The sequence below is a fragment of the Nerophis ophidion genome, linkage group LG08 (assembly GCF_033978795.1).
Source record: "Nerophis ophidion isolate RoL-2023_Sa linkage group LG08, RoL_Noph_v1.0, whole genome shotgun sequence".
NCBI classification, from domain to species: domain Eukaryota; kingdom Metazoa; phylum Chordata; class Actinopteri; order Syngnathiformes; family Syngnathidae; genus Nerophis; species Nerophis ophidion.
The window spans coordinates 16,280,348-16,308,153 of NC_084618.1; the positions used below are offsets into that span (position 1 = coordinate 16,280,348).

Sequence of the window (27,806 nt, forward strand, 5' to 3'; positions counted from 1 at the left end):
TTTCACGAAAACTTTTATTTTGAAGGGGTAATTGCCAACTTCCTGTTGATTTTTTCTGCTAGCTGTCAATTATTAAAATGTAGGTCTAAGTAAGACCTACATAGAAGTTTTTGTTTCATGTCTTTCCGACATTCCTACCGGAAGTTACAAGCAGTTTTGTCTGTGTTTTCTTCCTAGAAGCAGTTTTTTCTGTGTTTCATTCCAAAAATTTTGTAGAGCGCAATTTTGAGTTTTAGAATTTTTTTTTTTCATTAGATCACAATTTCTGCCAGTCCTGATGTGTGTGCCAAGTTTGGTGAGTTTTGAAGCATTTTAAGGGGGTCAAATTACAGCTCAAAGAGGCAAAAATAGCATTTTAGGCGAAAATTTTGCTTTGAAAGGGTTTTGCAAAATTTCTGTTGATTTTAGGTATAGGAGTTTCTGATGGAGAATTTAGGTCTAGGTCAGTTCTACATAGAGGATTTTGTTTCATGTCTCTACGACATTCCTACCGGAAGTTACAAGCAATCCATTTTTTGTCTTTTCCTAGGGGGCGCTAGAGCGCAATTTTGATTTTTCTGGTTCGGCTCCCTAATATGTTGGGGAGAAACTCCTCACCGACGCGTGTGTCAAATTTGGTGTGCTTTGAGGCATGGTCAGTGGGTCAAAATACAGCGCATATGCGAGTATCGGTGCGGAAGAAAGAAAGAATAATAATAATAAAACGCAGCAGATTCAATAGGGTCCTTGCATGGCAAAGGACATGGATGTCCTTTGCCATTGCAGGGCGGACCCTAATTAAAGCTGCAAGCAGCGTTGGTCGGGTCCGCCGTTGGCCGCCGCCGCCGTGTCCCGAGTCCCGATCTTAGTCAGACCAACATAGAGGTCTTTGTTTCATGTCTCTACGACATTCCTAACAGAAGTTACAAGCAGTTTTGTCTGGAAAAAGGTGACGGCTTTTTACAAAACTTTTATTTTGAAGGGGTAATTGCCAACTTCCTGTTGATTTTAACTGAAAGATGCCACCTATCAAAATGTAGGTCTAAGTGAGACCTACACAGAGGTTTTTGTTTCATGTCTGTCCGACGTTCCTACCAGAAGTTACAAGCAGTTTTATCCGTTTCCTCTTCCTAGGAGCAGTTTTTCTGTGTTTTTTTCAAAAATTGCAATAGAGCGCAATTTTGAGGTTTAAGGTTTGGTTTTTTCACTAGATCGCAATTTCTGCCAGTCCTGATGTGTGTGCCAAGTTTGGTGAGTTTTGAAGCATTCTAAGGGGGTCAAATTAGAGCTCAAAGAGGCAAAAATAGCTACGACATTCCTAACGGAAGTTACAAGCAGTCTCTTTTTTGTCCCTTCCTAGGGGGCGCTAGCTTGCAATTTTAATTTTTGGGGTTTGGTTGCTTAATAAGTTGGTCTGCCGCTCCATACCGATGTGTGTGTCAATTTTGGTGAGTTTTGAAGCATGTTAAGGGGGTCAAATTAGGGTGCGAAGGTGCGAGTGCGCCTTGGGTTGCTGTCCCCGAGCCCCACGGCAGGAGAAGCCTTGCTGCCACTATTTAATGCATTGTGAAAGTAATGCAGTTGTTGTATTGAAGTGAAAATATCTAGCTTCCTGTTGATTTTTGCCAAAGTATGTCAATTATTCAAATGTAGGTCTAAGTCAGACCTACATAGTGGTTTTTGTTTCATGTCTCTCTGACATTCCTACCGGAAGTTACAAGCAGTTTTGTCTTTGTTTTCTTCCTAGGAGCAGTTTGTCCGTGTTGTATTCCTAGGGGGCGCTAGAGCACACTTTTGAGTTTTGGAGTTTGGTTTTTTCATCAGCTCGCAATTGTTGCCAGTCCTGATGTGTGTGCCAAGTTTGGTGAGTTTTGAAGCATTTTAAGGGGGTCAAATTACAGCTCAAATAGGCAAAAATGAAATTTTTTAGGAAAATTTGCGCAGGGGTTCTTTGAACGCGCGTAAAATCAAAACCAGAAAACTTATCACAATTTTGTCCGACCACTTTTTTTAAAAGGGTTCAATCTCTCTCCTGTGCGAGTTTGAAGCCGAAACGACAAACGCACTGGGAGGAGTTTTGATTTGAAAAAGGTGACGGGTTTTCACGAAAACTTTTATTTTGAAGGGGTAATTGCCAACTTCCTGTTGATTTTTTCTGCTAGCTGTCGATTATTAAAATGTAGGTCTAAGTAAGACCTACATAGAAGTTTTTGTTTCATGTCTTTCCGACATTCCTACCGGAAGTTACAAGCAGTTTTGTCTGTGTTTTCTTCCTAGAAGCAGTTTTTTCTGTGTTTCATTCCAAAAATTCTGTAGAGCGCAATTTTGAGTTTTAGAAAAATTTTTTTTCATTAGATCACAATTTCTGCCAGTCCTGATGTGTCTGCCAAGTTTGGTGAGTTTTGAAGCATTTTAAGGGGGTCAAATTACAGCTCAAAGAGGCAAAAATAGCATTTTAGGCGAAAATTTTGCTTTGAAAGGGTTTTGCAAAATTTCTGTTGATTTTAGGTATAGGAGTTTCTGATGGGGAATTTAGGTCTAGGTCAGTTCTACATAGAGGATTTTGTTTCATGTCTCTACGACATTCCTACCGGAAGTTACAAGCAATCCATTTTTTGTCTTTTCCTAGGGGGCGCTAGAGCGCAATTTTGATTTTTCTGGTTCGGCTCCCTAATATGTTGGGAAGAAACTCCTCACCGACGCGTGTGTCAAATTTGGTGTGCTTTGAGGCATGGTCAGTGGGTCAAAATACAGCGCATATGCGAGTATCGGTGCGGAATAAAGAAAGAATAATAATAATTAAAGCTGCAAGCAGCGTTGGTCGGGTCCGCCGTTGGCCGCCGCCGCCGTGTCCCGAGTCCCGATCTTAGTCAGACCTACATAGAGGTCTTTGTTTCATGTCTCTACGACATTCCTAACAGAAGTTACAAGCAGTTTTGTCTGGAAAAAGGTGACGGCTTTTTACAAAACTTTTATTTTGAAGGGGTAATTGCCAACTTCCTGTTGATTTCAACTGAAAGATGCCAATCATCAAAATGTAGGTCTAAGTGAGACCTACATAGAGGTTTTTGTTTCATGTCTGTCCGACGTTCCTACCAGAAGTTACAAGCAGTTTTATCTGTTTCCTCTTCCTAGGAGCAGTTTTTCTGTGTTTTTTTCAAAAATTGCAATAGAGCGCAATTTTGAGTTTTAAGGTTTGGTTTTTTCACTAGATCGCAATTTCTGCCAGTCCTGATGTGTGTGCCAAGTTTGGTGAGTTTTGAAGCATTTTAAGGGGGTCAAATTGCAGCTCAAAGAGGCAAAAATAGCATTTTTTTGCGAAAATTTTGCTTTGAATGAGTTTTTGCAAGATTTCTGTTGATTTTGGGTATAGACATTTTTTATTGGAAATGTAGGTCTTAGTCAGACCTACACAGAGGTTTTTGTTTCATGTCTCTACGACATTCCTGACGGAAGTTACAAGCGGTTTGTTTTTGTTTTTTGCTAGGGGGCGCTAGCGCGCAATTTAAATTTTTGGGGTTTGGTTGCTTAATATGTTGGGGAGGGACACCGTACCGACGTGTGTGTCAACTTTGGTGAGTTTTGAAGCATGTTAAGGGGGTCAAATTAGGGTATTGTCTGTGTTGTATTCCTAGGGGGCGCTAGAGCACAATTTTGAGTTTTGGGGTTTGGTTTTTTCACTAGATCGCAATTTTTGCCAGTCCTGATGTGTGTGCCAAGTTTGGTGAGTTTTGAAGCATTTTAAGGGGGTCAAATTACAGCTCAAAGAGGTAAAAATGATATTTTTTGGGAAAATTTGCGCAGGGGTTCTTTGAAGGCGCGTAAAATCAAAACCTTAGAACTTATCACAACTTTGTCCGACCACTTTTTTTAAAAGGGTTCAATCTCTCTCCTGTGCGAGTTTGAAGCCGAAACGACAAACGCACTGGGAGGAGTTTCGATTTGAAAAAGGTGACGGGTTTTTACAAAACTTTTATTTTGAAGGGGTAATTGCCAACTTCCTGTTGATTATTTCTGCTAGCTGTCAATTACTAAAATGTAGGTCTTAATGAGACCTACATAGAAGTTTTTGTTTCATGTCTTTCCGGCATTCCTACCCGAAGTTACAAGCAGTTTTGTCTGTGGTTTCTTCCTGGAAGCAGTTTTTTCTGTGTTTTATTGAAAAATTGCGCTAGAGCACAATTTTGAGATTTTTTTTTTTTTTTTTTCATTAGATCACAATTTCTGCCAGTCCTGATGTGTGTTCCAAGTTTGGTGAGTTTTGAAGCATTTTAAGGGGGTCAAATTGCAGCTCAAAGAGGCAAAAATAGCGTTTTTTGGCGAAAATTTTGCTTTGAAAGGGTTTTGCAAAATTTCTGTTGATTTTAGGTATAGGAGTTTCTGATGGGGAATTTAGGTCTAGGTCAGTTCTACATAGAGGATTTTGTTTCATGTCTCTACGACATTCCTACCGGAAGTTACAAGCAATTCTTTTTTTTTTTTTCGTAGGGGGCGCTAGCGCGCATTTTTCATTTTTGGGGTTTGGTTGCTTAATACGTGTTTTTGCCAAGCCTTACCGATGTGTGTGCCAAATTTGGTGAGTTTTGGAGCATGGTCAGTGGGTCAAATTAGGGTTCAAAGCTGCGGAAGAATAATAATAATAATTAAAGCTGCAAGCAGCGTTGGTCGGGTCCGCCGCCGCCGCCGCCGTGTCCCGAGTCCCGATCTTAGTCAGACCAACATAGAGGTCTTTGTTTCATGTCTCTACGACATTCTTAACAGAAGTTACAAGCAGTTTTGTCTGGAAAAAGGTGACGGCTTTTTACAAAACTTTTATTTTGAAGGGGTAATTGCCAACTTCCTGTTGATTTTAACTGAAAGATGCCACCTATCAAAATGTAGGTCTAAGTGAGACCTACATAGAGGTTTTTGTTTCATGTCTGTCCGACGTTCCTACCAGAAGTTACAAGCAGTTTTATCCGTTTCCTCTTCCTAGGAGCAGTTTTTCTGTGTTTTTGTCAAAAATTGCAATAGAGCGCAATTTTGAGTTTTAAGGTTTGGTTTTTTCACTAGATCCCAATTTCTGCCAGTCCTGATGTGTGTGCCAAGTTTGGTGAGTTTTGAAGCATTTTAAGGGGGTCAAATAACAGCTCAAAGAGGCAAAAATAGCATTTTTTTACGAAAATTTTGCTTTGAATGAGTTTTTGCAAGATTTCTGTTGATTTTGGCTATAGACATTTTTTATAGGAAATGTAGGTCTTAGTCGGACCTACACAGAGGTTTTTGTTTCATGTCTCTACGATATTCCTAACGGAAGTTACAAGCGGTTTGTTTTTGTTTTTTGCTAGGGGGCGCTAGCGCGCAATTTTCATTTTTGGGGTTTGGTTGCTTAATATGTTGGGAAAGGACACCGTACCGACGTGTGTGTCAACTTTGGTGAGTTTTGAAGCATGTTAAGGGGGTCAAATTAGGGTATTGTCTGTGTTGTATTCCTAGGGGGCGCTAGAGCACAATTTTGAGTTTTGGGGTTTGGTTTTTCCACTAGATCGCAATTTCTGCCAGTCCTAATGTGTGTGCCAAGTTTGGTGAGTTTTGAAGCATTTTAAGGGGGTCAAATTACAGCTCAAAGAGGTAAAAATGATATTTTTTTGGAAAATTTGCGCAGGGGTTCTTTGAAGACCCGTAAAATCAAAACCTTAGAACTTATCACAACTTTGTCCGACCACTTTTTTTAAAAGGGTTCAATCTCTCTCCTGTGCGAGTTTGAAGCCGAAACGACAAACGCACTGGGAGGAGTTTCGATTTGAAAAAGGTTACGGGTTTTCACGAAAACTTTTATTTTGAAGGGGTAATTGCCAACTTCCTGTTGATTTTTTCTGCTAGCTGTCAATTATTAAAATGTAGGTCTAAGTGAGACCTACATAGAAGTTTTTGTTTCATGTCTTTCCGACATTCCTACCGGAAGTTACAAGCAGTTTTGTCTATGTTTTCTTCCTGGAAGCAGTTTTTTCTGTGTTTTATTCAAAAATTGCGCTAGAGCGCAATTTTGAGTATTTTTTTTTTTTTTTTTCATTAGATCGCAATTTCTGCCAGTCCTGATGTGTGTGCCAAGTTTGGTGAGTTTTGAAGCATTTTAAGGGGGGCAAATTACAGCTCAAAGAGGCAAAAATTGCATTTTTTGTGAAAATTTGGCTTTGAATGGGTTTTTGAAAATTTTTTGTTGATTTTGGCCCCAGAAGATACAATTATGGAATTTAGGTCTAAGTCAGACCTACACAGAGGTTTTTGTTTCATGTCTCTACGACATTCCTAACGGAAGTTACAAGCAGTCTGTTTTTTTTTTTTCCTAGGGGGCGCTAGAGCGCATTTTTGATTTTTGGGGTTTGGTTGCTTAATACGTTGTGGTGTCACGGTAGACCGACGTGTGTGTCAACTTTGGTGAGTTTTGAAGCATGTTAAGGGGGTGATGTTGGGGCGCGACGGTGCGGAATAAAGAAAGAAAGAAAGAAAGAATAATAATAAGAAACGTTACAGATTCAATAGGGTCCTTGCATGGCAAAGGACATGGATGTCCTTTGCCATTGCAGGGCGGACCCTAATAAAACGCAGCAGATTCAATAGGGTCCTTGCATGGCAAAGGACATGGATGTCCTTTGCCATTGCAGGGCGGACCCTAATTAAAGCTGCAAGCAGCGTTGGTCGGGTCCGCCGTTGGCCGCCGCCGCTGTGTCCCGAGTCCCGATCTTAGTCAGACCAACATAGAAGTTTTTGTTTCATCAGTCTACGACATTCCTAACAGAATTTACAAGCAGTTTTATCAGTTTATTTTCCTAGGGGGCGCTAGAGCACAATTTTCATTTTTGGGGTTTGGTTTTTTTATTGGATGGCAATTTTCACCAGTCCTGATGTGTGTGTAAAATTTGGTGAGTTTTGAAGCATGTTAAGGGGGTCAAATTATAGATTTGCGTTTCTGGATGTTGTTGATAAATGGCTTTCGCTTGGCATTGTATAGCTTTAACTTGCACTTTGAAGCATTTTAAGGGGGTCAAATTTCAGTTCAAAGAGGCAAAAAAGGCATATTTTGCGAAAATTTTGTTTTGAAGGGGTTTTTGCCAACTTCCTGTTGATTTTAGGTACAGAAGTGTTTATTGGAAATGTAGGTCTAAGTTAGACCTAGACAGAGGTTTTTGTTTCGTGTCTCTACGACATTCCTAACGGAAGTTACAAGCAGTCTGTTTTTTGTCTCTTCCTAGGGGGTGCTAGCGCGCAATTTTAATTATTGGGGTTTGGTTGCTTAATAAGTTGGTCTGCCGCTCCATACCGATGTGTGTGTCAATTTTGGTGAGTTTTGAAGCATGTTAAGGGGGTCAAATTAGGGTGCGAATGTGCGAGCGCGCCTTGGGTTGCTGTCCCCGAGTCCCACGGCAGGAGAAGCCTTGGTGACACTATTTAATGCATTGTGAAAGTAATGCAGTTGTTGTATTGAAGTGAAAATACCAAGCTTCCTGTTGATTTTTGCCAAAGTATGTTAATTATTCAAATGTAGGTCTAGGTCAGACCTACATAGTGGTTTTTGTTTCATGTCTCTACGACATTCCTACCGGAAGTTACAAGCAGGTTTGTCTTTGTTTCCTTCCTAGGAGTAGTTTGTCTGTGTTGTATTCCTAGGGGGCGCTAGAGCACAATTTTGAGTTTTGGGGTTTGGTTTTTTCACTAGGTCGCAATTGTTGCCAGTCCTGATGTGTGTGCCAAGTTTGGTGTGTTTGGAAGCATTTTAAGGGGGTCAAATTACAGCTCAAATAGGCAAAAATGACATTTTTTCGGAAAATTTGCGCAGGGGTTCTTTGAAGGCGCATAAAATCAAAACCATAAAACTTATCACAACTTTGTCCGACCACTTTTTTTAAAAGGGTCCAATCTCTCTCCTGTGCGAGTTTGAAGCCGAAACGACAAACGCACTGGGAGGAGTTTCGATTTGAAAAAGGTGACGGGTTTTTACAAAACTTTTATTTTGAAGGGGTAATTGCCAACTTCCTGTTGATTATTTCTGCTAGCTGTCAATTACTAAAATGTAGGTCTTAATGAGACCTACATAGAAGTTTTTGTTTCATGTCTTTCCGGCATTCCTACCCGAAGTTACAAGCAGTTTTGTCTGTGGTTTCTTCCTGGAAGCAGTTTTTTCTGTGTTTTATTGAAAAATTGCGCTAGAGCACAATTTTGAGATTTTTTTTTTTTTTTTTTCATTAGATCACAATTTCTGCCAGTCATGATGTGTGTGCCAAGTTTGGTGAGTTTTGAAGCATTTTAAGGGGGTCAAATTGCAGCTCAAAGAGGCAAAAATAGCGTTTTTTGGCGAAAATTTTGCTTTGAAAGGGTTTTGCAAAATTTCTGTTGATTTTAGGTATAGGAGTTTCTGATGGGGAATTTAGGTCTAAGTCAGACCTACATAGAGGATTTTGTTTCATGTCTCTACGACATTCCTACCGGAAGTTACAAGCAGTCTGTTTTTTTTTTTTCGTAGGGGGCGCTAGCGCGCATTTTTCATTTTTGGGGTTTGGTTGCTTAATACGTGTTTTTGCCGAGCCTTACCGATGTGTGTGCCAAATTTGGTGAGTTTTGAAGCATGGTCAGTGGGTCAAATTAGGGTTCAAAGCTGCGGAAGAATAATAATAATTAAAGCTGCAAGCAGCGTTGGTCGGGTCCGCCGTTGGCCGCCGCCGCCGCCGCCGTGTCCCGAGTCCCGATCTTAGTCAGACCAACATAGAGGTCTTTGTTTCATGTCTCTACGACATTCCTAACAGAAGTTACAAGCAGTTTTGTCTGGAAAAAGGTGACGGCTTTTTACAAAATTTTTATTTTGAAGGGGTAATTGCCAACTTCCTGTTGATTTTAACTGAAAGATGCCACCTATCAAAATGTAGGTCTAAGTGAGACATACATAGAGGTTTTTGTTTCATGTCTGTCCGACGTTCCTACCAGAAGTTACAAGCAGTTTTATCCGTTTCCTCTTCCTAGGAGCAGTTTTTCTGTGTTTTTTTCAAAAATTGCAATAGAGCGCAATTTTGAGTTTTAAGGTTTGGTTTTTTCACTAGATCGCAATTTCTGCCAGTCCTGATGTGTGTGCCAAGTTTGGGGAGTTTTGAAGCATTTTAAGGGGGTCAAATTGCAGCTCAAAGAGGCAAAAATAGCATTTTTTTGCAAAAATTTTGCTTTGAATGAGTTTTTGCAAGATTTCTGTTGATTTTGGGTATAGACATTTTTTATTGGAAATGTAGGTCTTAGTCAGACCTACACAGAGGTTTTTGTTTCATGTCCCTACGACATTCCTGACGGAAGTTACAAGCGGTTTGTTTTTGTTTTTTGCTAGGGTGCGCTAGCGCGCAATTTTAATTTTTGGGGTTTGGTTGCTTAATATGTTGGGGAGGGACACCGTACCGACGTGTGTGTCAACTTTGGTGAGTTTTGAAGCATGTTAAGGGGGTCAAATTAGGGTATTGTCTGTGTTGTATTCCTAGGGGGCGCTAGAGCACAATTTTGAGTTTTGGGGTTTGGTTTTTTCATTAGCTTGCAATTTCTGCCAGTCCTGATGTGTGTGCCAAGTTTGGTGAGTTTTGAAGCATTTTAAGGGGGTCAAATTACAGCTCAAAGAGGTAAAAATGATATTTTTTTGGAGAATTTGCGCAGGGGTTCTTTGAAGGCGCGTAAAATCAAAACCTTAGAACTTATCACAACTTTGTCCGACCACTTTTTTTAAAAGGGTTCAATCTCTCTCCTGTGCGAGTTTGAAGCCGAAACGACAAACGCACTGGGAGGAGTTTCGATTTGAAAAAGGTGACGGGTTTTTACAAAACTTTTATTTTGAAGGGGTAATTGCCAACTTCCTGTTGATTATTTCTGCTAGCTGTCAATTACTAAAATGTAGGTCTTAATGAGACCTACATAGAAGTTTTTGTTTCATGTCTTTCCGGCATTCCTACCCGAAGTTACAAGCAGTTTTGTCTGTGGTTTCTTCCTGGAAGCAGTTTTTTCTGTGTTTTATTGAAAAATTGCGCTAGAGCACAATTTTGAGATTTTTTTTTTTTTTTTTTCATTAGATCACAATTTCTGCCAGTCCTGATGTGTGTTCCAAGTTTGGTGAGTTTTGAAGCATTTTAAGGGGGTCAAATTGCAGCTCAAAGAGGCAAAAATAGCGTTTTTTGGCGAAAATTTTGCTTTGAAAGGGTTTTGCAAAATTTCTGTTGATTTTAGGTATAGGAGTTTCTGATGGGGAATTTAGGTCTAGGTCAGTTCTACATAGAGGATTTTGTTTCATGTCTCTACGACATTCCTACCGGAAGTTACAAGCAGTCTGTTTTTTTTTTTTCGTAGGGGGCGCTAGCGCGCATTTTTCATTTTTGGGGTTTGGTTGCTTAATATGTTGTGGTGTCACGGTAGACCGACGCGTGTGTCAACTTTGGTGAGTTTTGGAATATGTTAAAGGGGTGATATTGGGGCGCGACGGTGCGGAAGAATAATAATTAAAGCTGCAAGCAGCGTTGGTCGGGTCCGCCGTTGGCCGCCGCCGCCGCCGCCGTGTCCCGAGTCCCGATCTTAGTCAGACCAACATAGAGGTCTTTGTTTCATGTCCCTACGACATTCCTAACAGAAGTTACAAGCAGTTTTGTCTGGAAAAAGGTGACGGCTTTTTACAAAACTTTTATTTTGAAGGGGTAATTGCCAACTTCCTGTTGATTTTAACTGAAAGATGCTACCTATCAAAATGTAGGTCTAGGTGAGACCTACATAGAGGTTTTTGTTTCATGTCTGTCCGACATTCCTACCAGAAGTTACAAGCAGTTTTATCTGTTTCCTCTTCCTAGGAGCAGTTTTTTCTGTGTTTTTTTCAAAAATTGCAATAGAGCGCAATTTTGAGTTTTAAGGTTTTGTTTTTTCACTAGATCGCAATTTCTGCCAGTCCTGATGTGTGTGCCAAGTTTGGTGAATTTTTAAGCATTTTAAGGGGGTCAAATTACAGCTCAAAGAGGCAAAAATAGCATTTTTTGCGTAAATGTAGCTTTGAATGAGTTTTTGCAAAATTTCTTTTGATTTTGGGTATAGACATTTTTTATTGGAAATGTAGGTCTAAGTCAGACCTACACAGAGGTTTTTGTTTAATGTCTCTACGACATTCCTAACGGAAGTTACAAGCAGTCTGTGTTTTGTCTCTTACTAGGGGGCGCTAGCGCGCAATTTTAATTTTTGGAGTTTGGTTGCTTAATAAGTTGGTCTGCCGCTCCATACCGATGTGAGTGTCAAATTTGGTGAGTTTTGAAGCATGTTAAGGGGGTCAAATTAGGGTGCGAAGGTGCGAGCGCGCCTTGGGTTGCTGCCCCCGAGCCCCAGGGCTTAAGACGCCTTCGTCCCACTATTTAATGCATTGTGAAAGTAATGCAGTTGTTGTATTGAAGTGAAAATATCTAGCTTCCTGTTGATTTTTGCCAAAGTATGTTAATTATTCAAATGTAGGTCTAAGTCAGACCTACATAGTGGTTTTGGTTTCATGTCTCTCTGACATTCCTACCGGAAGTTACAAGCAGTTTTGTCTTTGTTTTCTTCCTAGGAGCAGTTTGTCTGTGTTGTATTCCTAGGGGGCGCTAGAGCACAATTTTGAGTTTTGGGGTTTGGTTTTTTTATCAGCTCGCAATTGTTGCCAGTCCTGATGTGTGTGCCAAGTTTGGTGAGTTTTGAAGCATTTTAAGGGGGTCAAATTACAGCTCAAAGAGGCAAAAATGACATTTTTTAGGAAAATTTGCACAGGGGTTCTTTGAAGGCGCGTAAAATCCAAACCGGAGCAGTAATCACAACTTTGTCCGACCACTTTTTTTAAAAGGGTTCAATCTCTCCCCTGTGCGAGTTTGAAGCCGAAACGACAAACGCACTGGGAGGAGTTTCGATTTGAAAAAGGTGACGGGTTTTTACAAAACTTTTATTTTGAAGGGGTAATTGCCAGCTTCCTGTTGATTTTTTGTGCTAGCTGTCAATTATTAAAATGTAGGTCTAAGTGAGACCTACATAGAAGTTTTTGTTTCATGTCTTTCTGGCATTCCTACCGGAAGTTACAAGCAGTTTTGTCTGTTTTTTCTTCCTGGAAGCAGTTTTTTCTGTGTTTTATTCAAAAATTGCCCTAGAGCGCATTTTTGAGTTTTATTACATTTTTTTTTCATTAGATCGAAATTTCTATTAGTTCTGATGTGTCTGCCAAGTTTGGTGAGTTTTGAAGCATTTTAAGCGGGTCAAATTACAGCTCAAAGAGGCAAAAATAGCATTTTTTAGGAAAATTTTGCTTTGAAAGAGTTTTTGCCAAATTTCTGTTGATTTTGGGTATAGGAGTTTCTGATGGGGAATTTAGGTCTTGGTCAGTTCTACATAGAGGATTTTGTTTCATGTCTCTACGACATTCCTAACGGAAGTTACAAGCAGTCTGTTTTTAATCTCTTCCTAGGGGGCGCTAGCGCGCAATTTTCATTTTTGGGGTTTGGTTGCTTAATATGTTGTGGTGTCACGGTAGACCGACGTGTGTGTCAACTTTGGTGAGTTTTGAAGCATGCTAAGGGGGTGAAATTGGGGTGCGACGGTGCGGAATAATAATAAAGAATAATAAAACGCTACAGATTCAATAGGGTCCTTGCCATGGCAAAGGACAGAGTCCTTTGCTGGCAGGGCGGACCCTAATAATAATAAGAAACGTTACAGATTCAATAGGGTCCTTGCATGGCAAAGGACATGGATGTCCTTTGCCATTGCAGGGCGGACCCTAATAATAATAATAAGAAACGTTACAGATTCAATAGGGTCCTTGCCTTAGCAAAGGACATGGATGTCCTTTGCTGGCAGGGCGGACCCTAATAATAATAAAACGCTACAGATTCAATAGGGTCCTTGCATGGCAAAGGACATGGATGTCCTTTGCCATTGCAGGGCGGACCCTAATAATAATAAAACGCTACAGATTCAATAGGGTCCTTGCATGGCAAAGGACATGGATGTCCTTTGCCATTGCAGGGCGGACCCTAATAATAAGAAACGTTACAGATTCAATAGGGTCCTTGCATGGCAAAGGACATGGATGTCCTTTGCCATTGCAGGGCGGACCCTAATGAATGACTGACAAGAGGCTTGGAGGCGGTCATATAGTTGGTCGGTCATTTATTTAGTTAGTTATTTAGTTAGTTAGTTATTTTGTTTGTTCGTCAATTAGTCAGTTAGTTAGTTATTTATTTAGTTACTTGGACAGTCATTTATTTAGTCATTTGGTCAGTTATTTAGTTTGTTCTGCAATTACTCCGTTATTTAGTTAGTCAGTTACTTATTTAGTTTGTTAGTCAGTTAGTTAGTCAGATGTTTATTTAGTGAGATGGACAGTCATTTATTTAGTCAACTGGTCAGTTATTTAGCTTGTTCTGCAATTAGTTTGTTTATTAGTTAGTCAGTTATTTGGTTAGGTAATTAGTTAATTATCAGCTGGTCAGTCGGTTATTTAGTTAGGTGATCAGTGCATTTGTAGTTAGTCAATCAATTACCCAATTATTTAGTTAGTCAGAAAGTTATTTAGTTTGTTTATCAGTAAATTTTAGTTAGTTAGTTAGTTGGTCATTTATTTACTTAGTTATTTAGTTGGCTAGTTATTTATTTTGTTTGTTTGTCAATTAGTCAGTTAGTTAGTCCGTTTTTCATTAAGTTAGATGGATGGTCAGTTATTTAGTTTGTTCTGCAATTAGTCCGTTATTTAGTTAGTCAGTTATTTATTTAGTTTGTTATTCAATTAGTCAGTTAGTTGTCAGTTGTTTATTTAGTTATATGGACAGTAATTTATTTAGTCAACTGGTCAGTTATTTAGTTTGTTCTGCAGTTAGTCAGTTATTTGGTTAGTTAATTTGTTACTTATCTAGCTGGTCAGTCGGTTATTTAGTTAGGTGATCAGTACATTTGTAGTTAGTCAATCAATTACCCAATTATTTAGTTAGTCAGTCAGTTATTTAGTTAGCCAGAAAGTTATTTAGTTTGTTTAATAGTAAATTTTAGTTAGTTAGTTTGTTAGTTGGTCATTTATTTAGTTAGTTATTTAGTTGGCTAGTTATATGTTTTGTTTGTCAATTAGTCAATTAGTTAGTAAGTTATTTATTTAGTTAGTTGGACAGTCATTTATTCAGTCATTTGGTCAGTTATTTAGTTTGTTCTGCAATTAGTCCGTTATTTGGTTAGTCAGTTACTTAATTAGTTTGTTAGTCAGTTTGTTAGTCAGTTGTTTATTTAGTTAGATGGACAGTAATTTATTTAGTCAACTGGTCAGTTATTTAGCTTATTCTGCAATTAGTTTGTTATTTAGTTAATTATCTAGCTGGTCAGTTAGTTAGTTAGTTGGTCATTTATTTAGTTTGTTATTTAGTTGGCTAGTTATGTTTTGTTTGTCAATTAGTCAATTAGTTAGTCAGTTATTTATTTAGTTAGTTGGACAGTCATTTATTTAGTCATTTGGTCAGTTACTTAGTTTGTTCTGGAATTAGTCCGTTATTTAGTTAGTCAGTTACTTATTTAGTTTGTTAGTCAGTTAGTTAGACAGTTGTTTATTTAGTTAGATGGACAGTAATTTATTTAGTCATCTGGTCAGTTATTTAGTTTGTTCTGCAATTAGTCTGTTATTTAGTTAATTATCTAGCTGGTCAGTTAGTTAGTTGGTCATTTATTTAGTTAGTTATTTAGTTGGCTAGTTATATGTTTTGTTTGTCAATTATTCAATTAGTTAGTCAGTTATTTATTTAGTCATTTGGTCAGTTATTTAGTTTGTTCTGCAATTAGTCCGTTATTTAGTTACTCAGTTATTTATTTAGTTTGTTAGTCAGTTAGTAAGTCAGTTGTTTATTTAGTTAGATGGACAGTACTTTATTTAGTCAACTGGTCAGTTATTTAGTTTGTTCTGCAATTAGTTTGTTATTTAGTTAATGATCTAGCTGGTCAGTCGGTTATTTAGTTAGGTGATCAGTACATTTGTAGTTAGTCAATCAATTACCCAATTATTTAGTTAGTCAGTCAGTTATTTAGTTAGTCAGAAAGTTATTTAGTTTGTTTAACAGTAAATTTTAGTTAGTTAGTTAGTTAGATGGTCATTTAGTTAGTTATTTAGTTGGCTAGTTATTTGTTTTGTTTGTCAATTAGTCAGTTAGTCAGTTATTTATTTAGTTAGTTGGACAGTTATTTATTTAGTCATTTGTTCAGTTATCTAGTTTGTTCTGCAATTAGTCTTGTATTTAGTTAGTCAGTTACTTATTTAGTTTGTCAGTCAATTAGTCAGTTGTTTAGTTAGATGGACAGTAATTTATTTAGTCAACTGGTCAGTTATTTAGTTTGTTCTGCAATTAGTTTGTTATTTAGTTAGTTATTTGGTTATTTAATTAGTTCATTATCCAGCTGGTCAGTCGGTTATTTAGTTAGGTGATCAGTACTTTTGCAGTTGGTCAATCAATTACCGAATTATTTAGTTAGTCAGAAATGTATTTAGTTTGTTTAACAGTAAATTTTAGTTAGTTAGTTTGTCATTTAGTTATTTGGTTGGTTAGTTATTTGTTTTGTTTGTCAATTAGTCAATTAGTTAGTCAGTTATTTATTTAGTTAGTTGGACAGTTATTTATTTAGTCATTTGATCAGTTATTTAGTTTGTTCTGCAATTAGTCTTTTATTTAGTTAGTCAGTTACTTATTTAGTTTGTTAGTCAATTAGTCAGTTGTTTAGTTAGATGGACAGTAATGTATTTAGTCAACTGGTCAGTTATTTAGTTTGTTCTGCAATTAGTTTGTTATTTAGTTAGTCAGTTATTTGGTTAGTTAATTAGTTAATAATCTAGCTGGTCAGTCGGTTATTTAGTTAGGTGATCAGTACATTTGTAGTTAGTCAATCAATTACCCAATTATTTAGTTAGTCAGTCAGTTATTTAGTTAGTCAGAAAGTTATTTAGTTTGTTTAAGAGTATATTTTAGTTAGTCCGTTAGTTGGTCATTTATTTAGTTAGTTATTTAGTTGGCTAGTTATTTGTTTTGTTCGTCAATTAGTCAATTAGTTAGTCAAGTTATTTATTTAGTTAGTTGGACAGTCATTTATTTAGTCATTTGGTCAGTTATTTAGTTTGTTCTTCAATTAGTCCGTTATTTTGTTAGTCGGTTACTTATTTATTTAGTTTGTTAGTCAGTTAGTTAGTCAGTTGTTTATTTAGTTAGATGGACAGTAATTTATTTAGTCAACTGGTCAGGTATTTAGTTTGTTCTGCAATTAGTTTGTTATTTAGTTAATTATCTAGCTGGTCAGTCGGTTATTTAGTTGGATGATCAGTACATTTGTAGTTAGTCAATCAATTACCCAATTATTTTGTTAGTCAGAAAGTTATTTAGTTTGTTTAACAGTAAATTTTAGTTAGTTAGTTAGTTAGTTAGTTGGTCATTTAGTTAGTTATTTAGTTGGCTAGTTATTTGTTTTGTTTGTCAATTAGTCAATTAGTTAGTCAGTTATTTATTTAGTTAGTTGGACAGTCATTTATTTAGTCAACTGGTCAGTTATTTAGTTTGTTCTGCAATTAGTTTGTTATTTAGTTAGTCAGTTATTTGGTTAGTTAATTAGTTAATGATCTAGCTGGTCAGTCGGTTATTTAGTTAGGTGATCAGTACATTTGTAGTTAGTCAATCAATTACCCAATTATTTAGTTAGTCAGTCAGTTATTTAGTTAGTCAGAAATTTATTTAGTTTGTTTAACAGTAAATTTTAGTTAGTTAGTTCGTCATTTAGTTAGTTATTTAGTTGGCTAGTTATTTGTTTTGTTTGTCAATTAGTCAGTTAGTCAGTTATTTATTTAATTAGTTGGACAGTTATTTATTTAGTCATTTGTTCAGTTATTTAGTTTGTTCTGCAATTAGTCCGTTATTTAGTTAGTCAGTTACTTATTTAGTTAGCCAGTTGTTTATTTAGTTAAATGGACAGTAATTTATTTAGTCAACTGGTCAGTTATTTAGTTTGTTCTGCAATTAGTTTGTTATTTATTTAGTCAGTTATTTGGTTAGTTAATTAGTTAATTATTTTGCTGGTCAGTCGGTTATTTAGTTAGGTGATCAGTGCATTTGTAGTTAGTCAATCAATTACCCAATTATTTAGTTAGTCAGTCAGTTATTTAGTTAGTCAGAAAGTTATTTAGTTTGTTTATCAGTACATTTTAGTTAGTTGGTCATTTATTTAGTTAGTTATTTAGTTGGCTAGTTATTTATTTTGTTTGTTTGTCAATTAGTCAGTTAGTTAGTCCGTTTTTTATTAAGTTAGATGAATAGTCATTTATTTAGTCATTTGGTCAGTTATTTAGTTTGTTCTGCAATTAGTCCGTTATTTATTTATTTTGTTATTCAATTAGTTAATTCTTTTTCAGTTGTTTATTTAGTTAGATGGACAGTAATTTATTTAGTCAATTGGTCAGTTATTTAGTTTGTCCTGAAGTTAGTTTGTTATTTAGTTAGTCAGTTATTTGGTCAGTTAACTAGTCAATTATTTAGTTAGTGGATTATTTAGTTGGTTAATCAGTACACTTTTATTTAGTTAGTCAATCAATTACCTAGTTAGTTTGTCAGTAAGTTAATTGGTCAATTATTTATTTAGTCAGTCAGTTATTGAGTTAGTTAATCAGTACATTTTAGTTAGTTAGCCCGAACCACCTCATCTGGCTCGGGCATCTGCTCAGGATGCCACCCGAACGCCTTGGGAAGAGCTGGACGAAGTGGCTGGGGAGAGGAAAGTCTGGGCTTCCCTGCTTAGGCTGCTGCCCCCGCGACCCGACCTCGGATAAGCGGAAGAAGATGGATGATGGATTACATGTCATAGGACTTTTTTGCAATATTCTACACTGTATTATCGCAAATAATGAAACAATTTATTATACATAGAATTTATTTTTTTTTACTTATAATTACATATTGTAGGACTTTAGTGCAATATTATACACTATTATCTCAAATAATGAAAACGTTTTTATATAAATATAATTTATTTTATTTACTCAAGATGATATATTATAGGACTTTTATACAATATTATACACTATTGTTTTTAATAAAATAATGAAAACTTTTTATATACATTTATTTTATTTACTTAAGATTATACATTATAGGACTTTTATACAATATTATACACTGTATTATCTCAAATAATGAAAACATTCATAATTAAATATACATATATATTTTTTTAATTTACTTATGATTACATATTATAGGACTTTTATGCAATATTATACACTGTATTATCGCAAATAATGAAAAAAAAAAAATATATATATATATATATATATACACTGTATATATTTAATATACATAATGAGTCACAGTGAAAGTGATTGCTGCCCCCTAGTGGTGACACTTGGTATTGTCTTTGGGGAAAAAATGGCACCTTTTCCTGCAGTGACTTTCTTCAGGGGTTTTTTTTTCAAGCCAAAGACAAAGCAAAACTGTGCTGTGTTTCTGCAGAGATGGCCCAGCTGAGCAGTGCTGGTGACGGCGCTGTGGCGGAGACGGACGACTGTGTACGATCATTACTCCTCGCCGACACGTCTCCATGGTGACGCCGCCGCTAAATAATCATCTCTCTCTCCCCCCCCTGCTGGTGTTCAGGCCCAGGGTCTGAGTGCCGCCTTGAGGTCCAGACGTAAACCCTGCGAACTGGACTTCGAGTTGACCAAGCTCATCAGCAACGGCGCGTACGGGTGAGGGTGCGACTCCTGTGCCTCTTGTGGACCATGCTGGCACAAACATGGCCGCCGTGTTTTCTCAACCAAACTTTACTCACACACGTCCCACAAAGGTTCTTTAGTTAGTTTATCAGTTATTTAGTTACTCTGTTATTTTGTTAGTTTATCAGTTATTTAGTTAGAGTATCAGTTATTTAGTTAGAGTATCAGTTATTTAGTTACTCGGTTATTTTGTTAGTTTATCAGTTATTTAGTTAGAGTAGCAGTTATTTAGTTAGAGTAGCAGTTATTTAGTTACTCGGTTATTTTGTTAGTTTATCAGTTATTTAGTCAGAGTATCAGTTATTTAGTTACTCGGTTATTTTGTTAGTTTATCAGTTATTTAGTTAGAGTATCAGTTATTTAGTTACTCGGTTATTTTGTTAGTTCATCAGTTATTTAGTTAATCGGTTATTTAGTTACTCAGTTATTTTGTTAGTTTATCAGTTATTTAGTTACTCAGTTTTTTTGTTAGTTTATCAGTTATTTTATTAGTTTATCATTTATTTAGTTACTCAGTTATTTTGTTAGCTTATCAGTTATTTAGTTACTCAGTTATTTTGTTAGTTTATCAGTTATTTAGTTAGAGTAGCAGTTATTTAGTTACTTGGTTATTTTGTTAGTTCATCAGTTATTTAGTTAGAGTAGCAGTTATTTATTTCAGACTATCAGTTACTTAGTTACTCAGTTATTTTGTTAGTTTATCAGTTATTTAGTTAGAGTATCAGTTATTTAGTTACTCGGTTATTTTGTTAGTTTATCAGTTATTTAGTTAGAATATCAGTTGTTTAGTTACTTGGTTATTTTGTTAGTTCATCAGTTATTTAGTTAGAGTATCAGTTATTTATTTCAGACTATTAGTTACTTAGTTACTCAGTTATTTTGTTAGTTTATCAGTTATTTAGTTACTCAGTTTTTTTGTTAGTTTATCAGTTATTTTAGTAGTTTATCATTTATTTAGTTACTCAGTTATTTTGTTAGCTTATCAGTTACTTAGTTACTCAGTTATTTTGTTAGTTTATCAGTTATTTAGTTAGAGTATCAGTTATTTATTTCAGACTATTAGTTACTTAGTTACTCAGTTATTTTGTTAGTTTATCAGTTATTTAGTTACTCAGTTTTTTTGTTAGTTTATCAGTTATTTTAGTAGTTTATCATTTATTTAGTTACTCAGTTATTTTGTTAGCTTATCAGTTACTTAGTTACTCAGTTATTTTGTTAGTTTATCAGTTATTTAGTTAGAGTATCAGTTATTTAGTTACTCGGTTATTTTGTTAGCTTATCAGTTATTTAGTTACTCAGTTATTTTGTTAGGTTATCAGTTATTTAGTTACCCAGTTTTTTTGTTAGTTTATCAGTTATTTAGTTACTCATTTATTTAGTTAGTTTATCAGTTATTTAGTTACTCAGTTATTTTGTTAGCTTATCAGTTATTTAGTTACTCAGTTTTTTTGTTAGTTTATCAGTTATTTAGTTACTCAGTTTTTTGTTAGTTTATCAGTTATTTTGTTAGAGTATCAGTTATTTATTTCAGATTATCAGTTATTTAGTTACTCAGTTATTTTGTTAGTTTATCAGTTATTTAGTTACTCAGGTTTTTTGTTAGTTTATCAGTTATTTTGTTAGTTTATCAGTTATTTAGTTACTCAGTTATTTTGTTAGCTTATCAGTTATTTAGTTACTCAGTTATTTAGTTAGTTTATCAGTTATTTAGTTACTCAGTTATTTTGTTAGTTTATCAGTTATTTAGTTACTCAGTTATTTAGTTAGTTTATCAGTTATTTAGTTACTCAGTTATTTTGTTAGTTTATCAGTTATTTAGTTACTCAGTTTTTTGTTTATCAGTTATTTAGTTACTCAGTTTTTTGTTAGTTTATCAGTTATTTTGTTAGGTCGTTAGAATGTTTGTTTGTTAGCTACTTTGCTAGGTTGTTAGCTTGTTTGTTGGCTCCTTTGTTAGGTCACTAGCTTGTTTGCTACCTTGTTTGTTAGGTTGTTTGCTTGTTTGTTTGTTTGTTAGGTTCTTTGTTAGGTCGTTAGCTTGTTTCATAGCTCGTTTGTGTTAGGTCATTAGCTTGTTTCATAGCTCGTTTGTTAGGTCTTTAGTTTGTTTGTTAGCTCCTTTCTTAAGTTGTTAGCTTGTTTGTTAGCTCCTTTGTTAGGTCGTTAGCTTGTTTCATACCTCGTTTGTGTTAGGTCATTAGCTTGTTTCATAGCTCGTTTGTTAGGTTGTTTGCTTGTTTGTTAGCTCCTTTGTTAGGTTGCTAGAATGTTTGTTAGCTCCTTTGTTAGGTCGTTAGCTTGTTTGTTAGCTCCTTTGTTAGGTCGTTAGCTTGTTTGTTAGCTTCTTTGTTAGGTCGTTAGCTTGTTTGTTTGCTTCTTTGTTAGGTCGTTAGCTTGTTTGTTAGCTTCTTCGTTAGCTTGTTTGTTAGCTCCTTTGTTAGGTTGTTAGCTTGTTTGTTAGCTCCTTTGGTAGGTCGTTAGCTTGTTTGTTAGCTCCTTTGTTAGGTCGCTAGCTTGTTTGTTAGCTCCTTTGTTAGGTCGTTAGCTTGTTTGTTAGCTTCTTTGTTAGGTCGTTAGAATGTTTGTTTGTTAGCCACTTTGTTAGGTTGTTAGCTTGTTTTTTGGCTCCTTTGTTAGGTTGTTTGCTTGTTTGTTTGTTTGTTAGCTCCTTTGTTAGGTTGTTAGCTTGTTTCATAGCTCGTTTGTGTTAGGTCATTAGCTTGTTTCATAGCTCGTTTGTTAGGTCGTTAGTTTGTTTGTTAGCTCCTTTGTTAGGTTGTTAGCTTGTTTGTTAGCTCCTTTGTTAGGTCGTTAGCTTGTTTGTTAGCTCCTTTGTTAGGTCGTTAGCTTGTTTGTTAGCTTCTTTGTTAGGTCGCTAGCTTGTTTGTTTGCTTCTTTGTTAGGTCGTTAGCTTCTTTGTTAGCTTCTTTGTTAGGTCCTTAGCTTGTTTGTTAGCTCCTTTGTTAGGTCGTTAGCTTGTTTGTTAGCTCCTTTGTTAGGTCGTTAGCTTGTTTGTTAGCTTCTTTGTTAGGTCGTTAGCTTGTTTGTTAGCTTCTTTGTTAGGTCGTTAGCTTGTTTGTTTGCTTCTTTGTTAGGTTGTTAGCTTGTTTGTTTGCTCCTTTGTTAGGTCGCTAGCTTGTTTGTTTGTCTCTAGAAAAATGTGTCATAAATTTGGTGGTGATTCAAGTGTGTGAGAAACTTCAAGTCAGTGCCATAACGGCGCCAACTGGTGCAAGTTTTGGCCCACTTTCCCCTTCCGTGTGAACTCACCCGGTCATGTGACCCGCCCCCGCAGAGCCGTCTACCTGGTCCGCCACAAGGAGACCAAGCAGCGCTTCGCCATGAAGAAGATCAACAAGCAGAACCTGATCCTGAGGAACCAGATCCAGCAGGCCTTCGTGGAGCGCGACATCCTCACCTTCGCCGAGAACCCCTTCGTGGTGTCCATGTTCTGTTCCTTCGAGACGCGCCGCCACCTCTGCATGGTCATGGAGTACGTGGAAGGTACGTCGCTCGCCGCCGTGCTCGTGCTCGTGCTCGTGGTCGCCGTCTAGCGGCGCTCGGTGACGGGGTGAATGTTTGCGTGCAGGCGGAGACTGTGCCACCCTGCTGAAGAACATGGGGCCGCTGCCCGTGGACATGGCCAGGATGTACTTCGCCGAGACCGTCTTGGCGCTGGAGTATCTGCACAACTATGGCATCGTGCACCGGGACCTCAAGCCTGACAAGTAAGACCTCAGGGACTTGACTATTATCACATCAATCTGTGATAATAATAATAGTAATAAAACACGATGTTCTACAGTCTGCTGACGTCCATGGGTCACATCAAGCTGTGATAATAATAATAATAATAATAATAAAACATGATGATGTTCTACAGTCTGCTGGTGACGTCCATGGGTCACATCAAGCTGTGATAATTATAATAATAAAACATGATGTTCTACAGTCTGCTGACGTCCATGGGTCACATCAAGCTGTGATAACAATAATAATAATAATAAAACATGATGATGTTCTACAGTCTGCTGGTGACGTCCATGGGTCACATCAAGCTGTGATAATAATACTAATAACATATGATGATGTTCTACAGTCTACTGGTGACTTCCATGGGTCACATCAAGCTGTAATAATAATAATAATAATGATAATAAAAACATGATGTTCTACAGTCTGCTGGTAACGTCCATGGGTCACATCAAGCTGTGATAATAATAATAATACAACATGATGATGTTCTACAGTCTGCTGGTGACGTCCATGGGTCACATCAAGCTGTGATAATAATAATAAACATGATGATGTTCTACAGTCTGCTGGTGACGTCTATGGGTCACATCAAGCTGTGATAATAATAATAATAATAATAAAACATGATGTTCTACAGTCTGCTGGTGACGTCCATGGGTCTCATCAAGCTGTGATAATAATAATAAAACATGATGTTCTACAGTCTGCTGGTGACGTCCATGGGTCACATCAAGCTGTGATAATAATAATAATAAAACATGATGATGTTCTACAGTCTGCTGGTGCCGTCCATGGGTCACATCAAGCTGTGATAATAATAATAATAATAATAATAATACATGATGATGTTCTACAGTCTGCTGGTGACATCCATGGGTCACATCAAGCTGTGATAATAATAATAATAATAAAACGTGATGACATCCATGGGTCACATCAAGCTGTGATAATAATAATAATAATAAAACATGATGATGTTCTACAGTCTGCTGGTGACGTCCATGGGTCACATCAAGCTGTGATAACAATAATAATAATAATAAAACATGATGACGTCCATGGGTCACATCAAGCTGTGATAACAATAATAATAATAATAAAACATGATGATGTTCTACAGTCTGCTGGTGACGTCCATGGGTCACATCAAGCTGTGATAATAATACTAATAACATATGATGATGTTCTACAGTCTACTGGTGACTTCCATGGGTCACATCAAGCTGTAATAATAATAATAAAAACATGAGATAGGCGCCAGCGCCCCCCGCGACCCCGAAAGGGAATAAGCGGTAGAAAATGGATGGATGGATAAAAACATGATGTTCTACAGTCTGCTGGTAACGTCCATGGGTCACATCAAGCTGTGATAATAATAATAATAATACAACATGATGATGTTCTACAGTCTGCTGGTGACGTCCATGGGTCACATCAAGCTGTGATAATAATAATAATAAACATGATGTTCTACAGTCTGCTGGTGACGTCCATGGGTCACATCAAGCTGTGATAATAATAATAATAAAACATGATCTACAGTCTGCTGGTGACGTCCATGGGTCAAATCAAGCTGTGATAATAATAATAATAATAATAAAACATGATGTTCTACAGTCTGCTGGTGACGTCCATGGGTCTCATCAAGCTGTGATAATAATAATAAAACATGATGTTCTACAGTCTGCTGGTGACGTCCATGGGTCACATCAAGCTGTGATAATAATAATAATAAAACATGATGATGTTCTACAGTCTGCTGGTGCCGTCCATGGGTCACATCAAGCTGTGATAATAATAATAATAATAATAATAATACATGATGATGTTCTACAGTCTGCTGGTGACATCCATGGGTCACATCAAGCTGTGATAATAATAATAATAATAAAACGTGATGACATCCATGGGTCACATCAAGCTGTGATAATAATAATAATAATAAAACATGATGATGTTCTACAGTCTGCTGGTGACGTCCATGGGTCACATCAAGCTGTGATAACAATAATAATAATAATAAAACATGATGACGTCCATGGGTCACATCAAGCTGTGATAATACTAATAATAATAAAACATGATGATGTTCTACAGTCTGCTGGTGACGTCCATGGGTCACATCAAGCTGTGATAATACTAATAATAATAAAACATGATGATGTTCTACAGTCTGCTGGTGACGTCCATGGGTCACATCAAGCTGTGATAATAATAATAATAATACATGATGATGTTCTACAGCCTGCTGGTGACGTCCACGGGTCACATCAAGCTGTGATAATAATAATAATAATAATAAAACGTGATGACATCCATGGGTCACATCAAGCTGTGATAATAATAATAATAAAACATGATGATGGTCTACAGTCTGCTGGTGACGTCCATGGGTCACATCAAGCTGTGATAATAATAATAAAACATGATGATGTTCTACAGTCTGCTGGTGACGTCCATGGCTCACATCAAGCTGTGATAATAATAATAATAAAACGTGATGATGTTCTACAGTCTGCTGGTGACGTCCATGGGTCACATCAAGCTGTGATGATAATAATAATAATAATAATAATAAAACATGATGTTCTACAGTCTGCTGGTGACGTCCATGGGTCACATCAAGCTGACGGACTTCGGTCTGTCCAAGGTGGGTCTGATGAACATGACCACCAACATCTACGAGGGTCACATCGAGAAAGACGCCCGAGAGTTCTCCGACAAGCAGGTGACCTCACCCTCAACCCAGTCCGCCGCCGCCGCCAGGACCGCTGACGGCGTCTCGCCCGCAGGTGTGCGGCACGCCCGAGTACATCGCCCCCGAGGTGATCCTGAGGCAGGGCTACGGCAAGCCGGTGGACTGGTGGGCCATGGGCATCATCCTCTACGAGTTCCTGGTGGGCTGCGTGCCTTTCTTCGGGGACACGCCCGAGGATCTGTTCGGACAGGTCATCAGCGGTCGGTGTCTCCGGTCTGGTCTTTTCTCTCTCGCCGCCGCCACTCACCCTTGCCTCTGTAGACCAGATCAACTGGCCCGAGGGAGAGGAAGCTCCGCCTCCTGACGCCCAGGAGCTCATCACGCTGCTGCTGCGACAGAACCCTCTGGAGAGGATGGGCGCAGGTACCCTCAGACTCCTCCCACCCCCGTCTGACAATTCTTTACAAACAAAGTACAATACTTGAGTATTATATTTACTAACTAATGGCTGCCGCATTCAATACTAATAAAATATATGTGATATAATAATACAATATAATTCTACTAATAAATACTTAAATATTGAATTTTAAAGCAATTTATCCATCAAATTGTACGCTGTAAAAATTATTTTTATGCTACAAAAAATGGTAGCTCAGTTACCAGAATTTTACTGTAAAATTATTTTTATGCTAAAAAAACCCACTAGAATTTTACTTTTAAAAAAATATTTATGCAAAAAAGAAAAAAATGGTAGCTCAGTTGCCAGAATTTTACTGTAAAAAATATTGTTATGCTAAAAAACAACAGCTAGAATTTTACTGTAAATCTATGCAAAAAAAAAAACTGGTAGCTCAGTTGCTAGAATTCTACTGTAAAAAAAATTTTTATTGCAAAGAAAAAAAAAAGGTAGCTTAGTTGCCAGAATTTTGCTGTAAAAAATGTATGCTGAAAAAAACTGTTAGCTCAGTTGCCAGAATTTCACCGTAAAAATGATTTTTATTACAAAAAAAAGTAGTTCAGTTGCCTAAATTTTACTGTAAAAAAAATATTTTTATGCAATAAAACAACTATAATTTTACTGTAAAAATGATTTGTATGCTAAAAAAAACCTAGTAGCTCAGTTGCCAGAATTGTAATATATAAATTTTATTTATGCTTACAAAAACTGGTAGCTGTTGCCAGAATTTTATTGAAAAAAAAACATTTTTATCTTAAAAAGAAAAAAAATGTAGCTCAGTTGCTCGAATTCAAACTGTGAAAATCTTTTTTTTTTTTGCCCAAAAAAAACTGGTACCTCAGTTACCAGATTTTTGCTGTAAAAAAAATTATGTTGAAAAAAACTGTTTGCTCAGTTGCCAGAATTTTACTGTAAAAATGATTTTTATGAAAAAAAAAACCAGTAGCTCAGTTGCCAGAATTTTGCTGTAAAAAAATGTTCATGCTGAAAAAACTGTTAGCTCAGTTGCCAGAATTTTACTGTAAAAAATGATTTTCATGCTAAAAAAACAACCTGGTAGCTCAGTTGCCAGAATTTTACTGTAAAAAATGATTTTCATGCTAAAAAACAACCTGGTAGCTCAGTTGCCAGAATTTTACTGTAAAAAATGATTTTCATGCTAAAAAACAACCTGGTAGCTCAGTTGCTAGAATTGTACTGTAAAAAAAATAACTGGTAGCTCAGTTACCAGAATTTTGTTTTAAAAAAAATGTTCATGCTGAAAAAAACTGTTAGCTCAGTTGCCAGAATTGTATTGTAAAAATGATTTTTATGCAAAAAAAAACAACAATTGGTAGCTTAGTTGCTAGAATTCTACTGTAAAAAAAAATTTTATGTCAAAAAAAGATAATTAAGTTGTCAGAATGTTACTGTAAAAATTATACTTATGCTTAAAAAAAATGTCAGAATGTTACTATAAAGAAAAAATTTTATGTCAAAAAAAGATAATTAAGTTGTCAAAATGTTACTGTAAAAATGACTTTTATGCTACAAAAAATACAAACACACAACTGGTGTTTGTATAAGCTCAGTTTTCAGAATTGTACTGTAAAAATGATTGTCATGCTAAAATACCAAAATGTCAAAATTTTACTGTAAAAAAAACAACTTTATGGATGTAATCATTTAAAAAATCTCAATCTTGGATTTTACAGTACAAAAAGTGGTATTGTTGTGCCATTTAATAGGCTGTCAAAAATGTTTTTATTTTTAAATGAATCACGATTATTTGTTACGATTCTTAATTGATCGAAAAAAATAATCAAAAATCGATTATTTTTTTATTATTTAATTGAATATTGTTTTTATTTATTTATAGCTGTTTATGTATTTTATGGAGGGTTGTAGAATTAAATTGTGTGGCGCCCAAATATTCAAAGCGCTAGTACATATTGTGAACAATTTTACGGTGAAATTTTGGCAACTGAATCGTTGGGTTTTTACTGTAAAATCTTCAGTTTTTAAATTTTGTATTTTATTTTACAGTGTAGGTCAAAAATATACATAATAGTCAATATTTTTAAGTTATATTTTTGTTCAAATGTTGCCAGCAAGGACTTCATTACACTTGAAGTTGTATTGTGTCTCGGCCCCATTGCTGG

The 27,806-nt window shown here is 36.4% G+C and overlaps 1 protein-coding gene across 4 annotated transcripts in view; it reads left to right on the top strand.

Annotated features, from left to right (window-relative positions):
- The window catches only part of mast4 (microtubule associated serine/threonine kinase family member 4), a 241,142-nt gene that overhangs the window by 190,547 nt on the left and 22,789 nt on the right, over nucleotides 1-27,806 (top strand). For all 4 annotated transcript variants that reach the window (XM_061907856.1, XM_061907857.1, XM_061907859.1 and 1 more), the window contains 7 exons: nucleotides 18,489-18,544; nucleotides 18,633-18,724; nucleotides 22,047-22,255; nucleotides 22,341-22,479; nucleotides 25,103-25,235; nucleotides 25,300-25,465; nucleotides 25,527-25,628. In XM_061907856.1, the coding sequence (XP_061763840.1) occupies nucleotides 18,489-18,544; nucleotides 18,633-18,724; nucleotides 22,047-22,255; nucleotides 22,341-22,479; nucleotides 25,103-25,235; nucleotides 25,300-25,465; nucleotides 25,527-25,628 (897 nt within the window). The remainder of the gene's footprint in view (nucleotides 1-18,488; nucleotides 18,545-18,632; nucleotides 18,725-22,046; nucleotides 22,256-22,340; nucleotides 22,480-25,102; nucleotides 25,236-25,299; nucleotides 25,466-25,526; nucleotides 25,629-27,806) is intronic.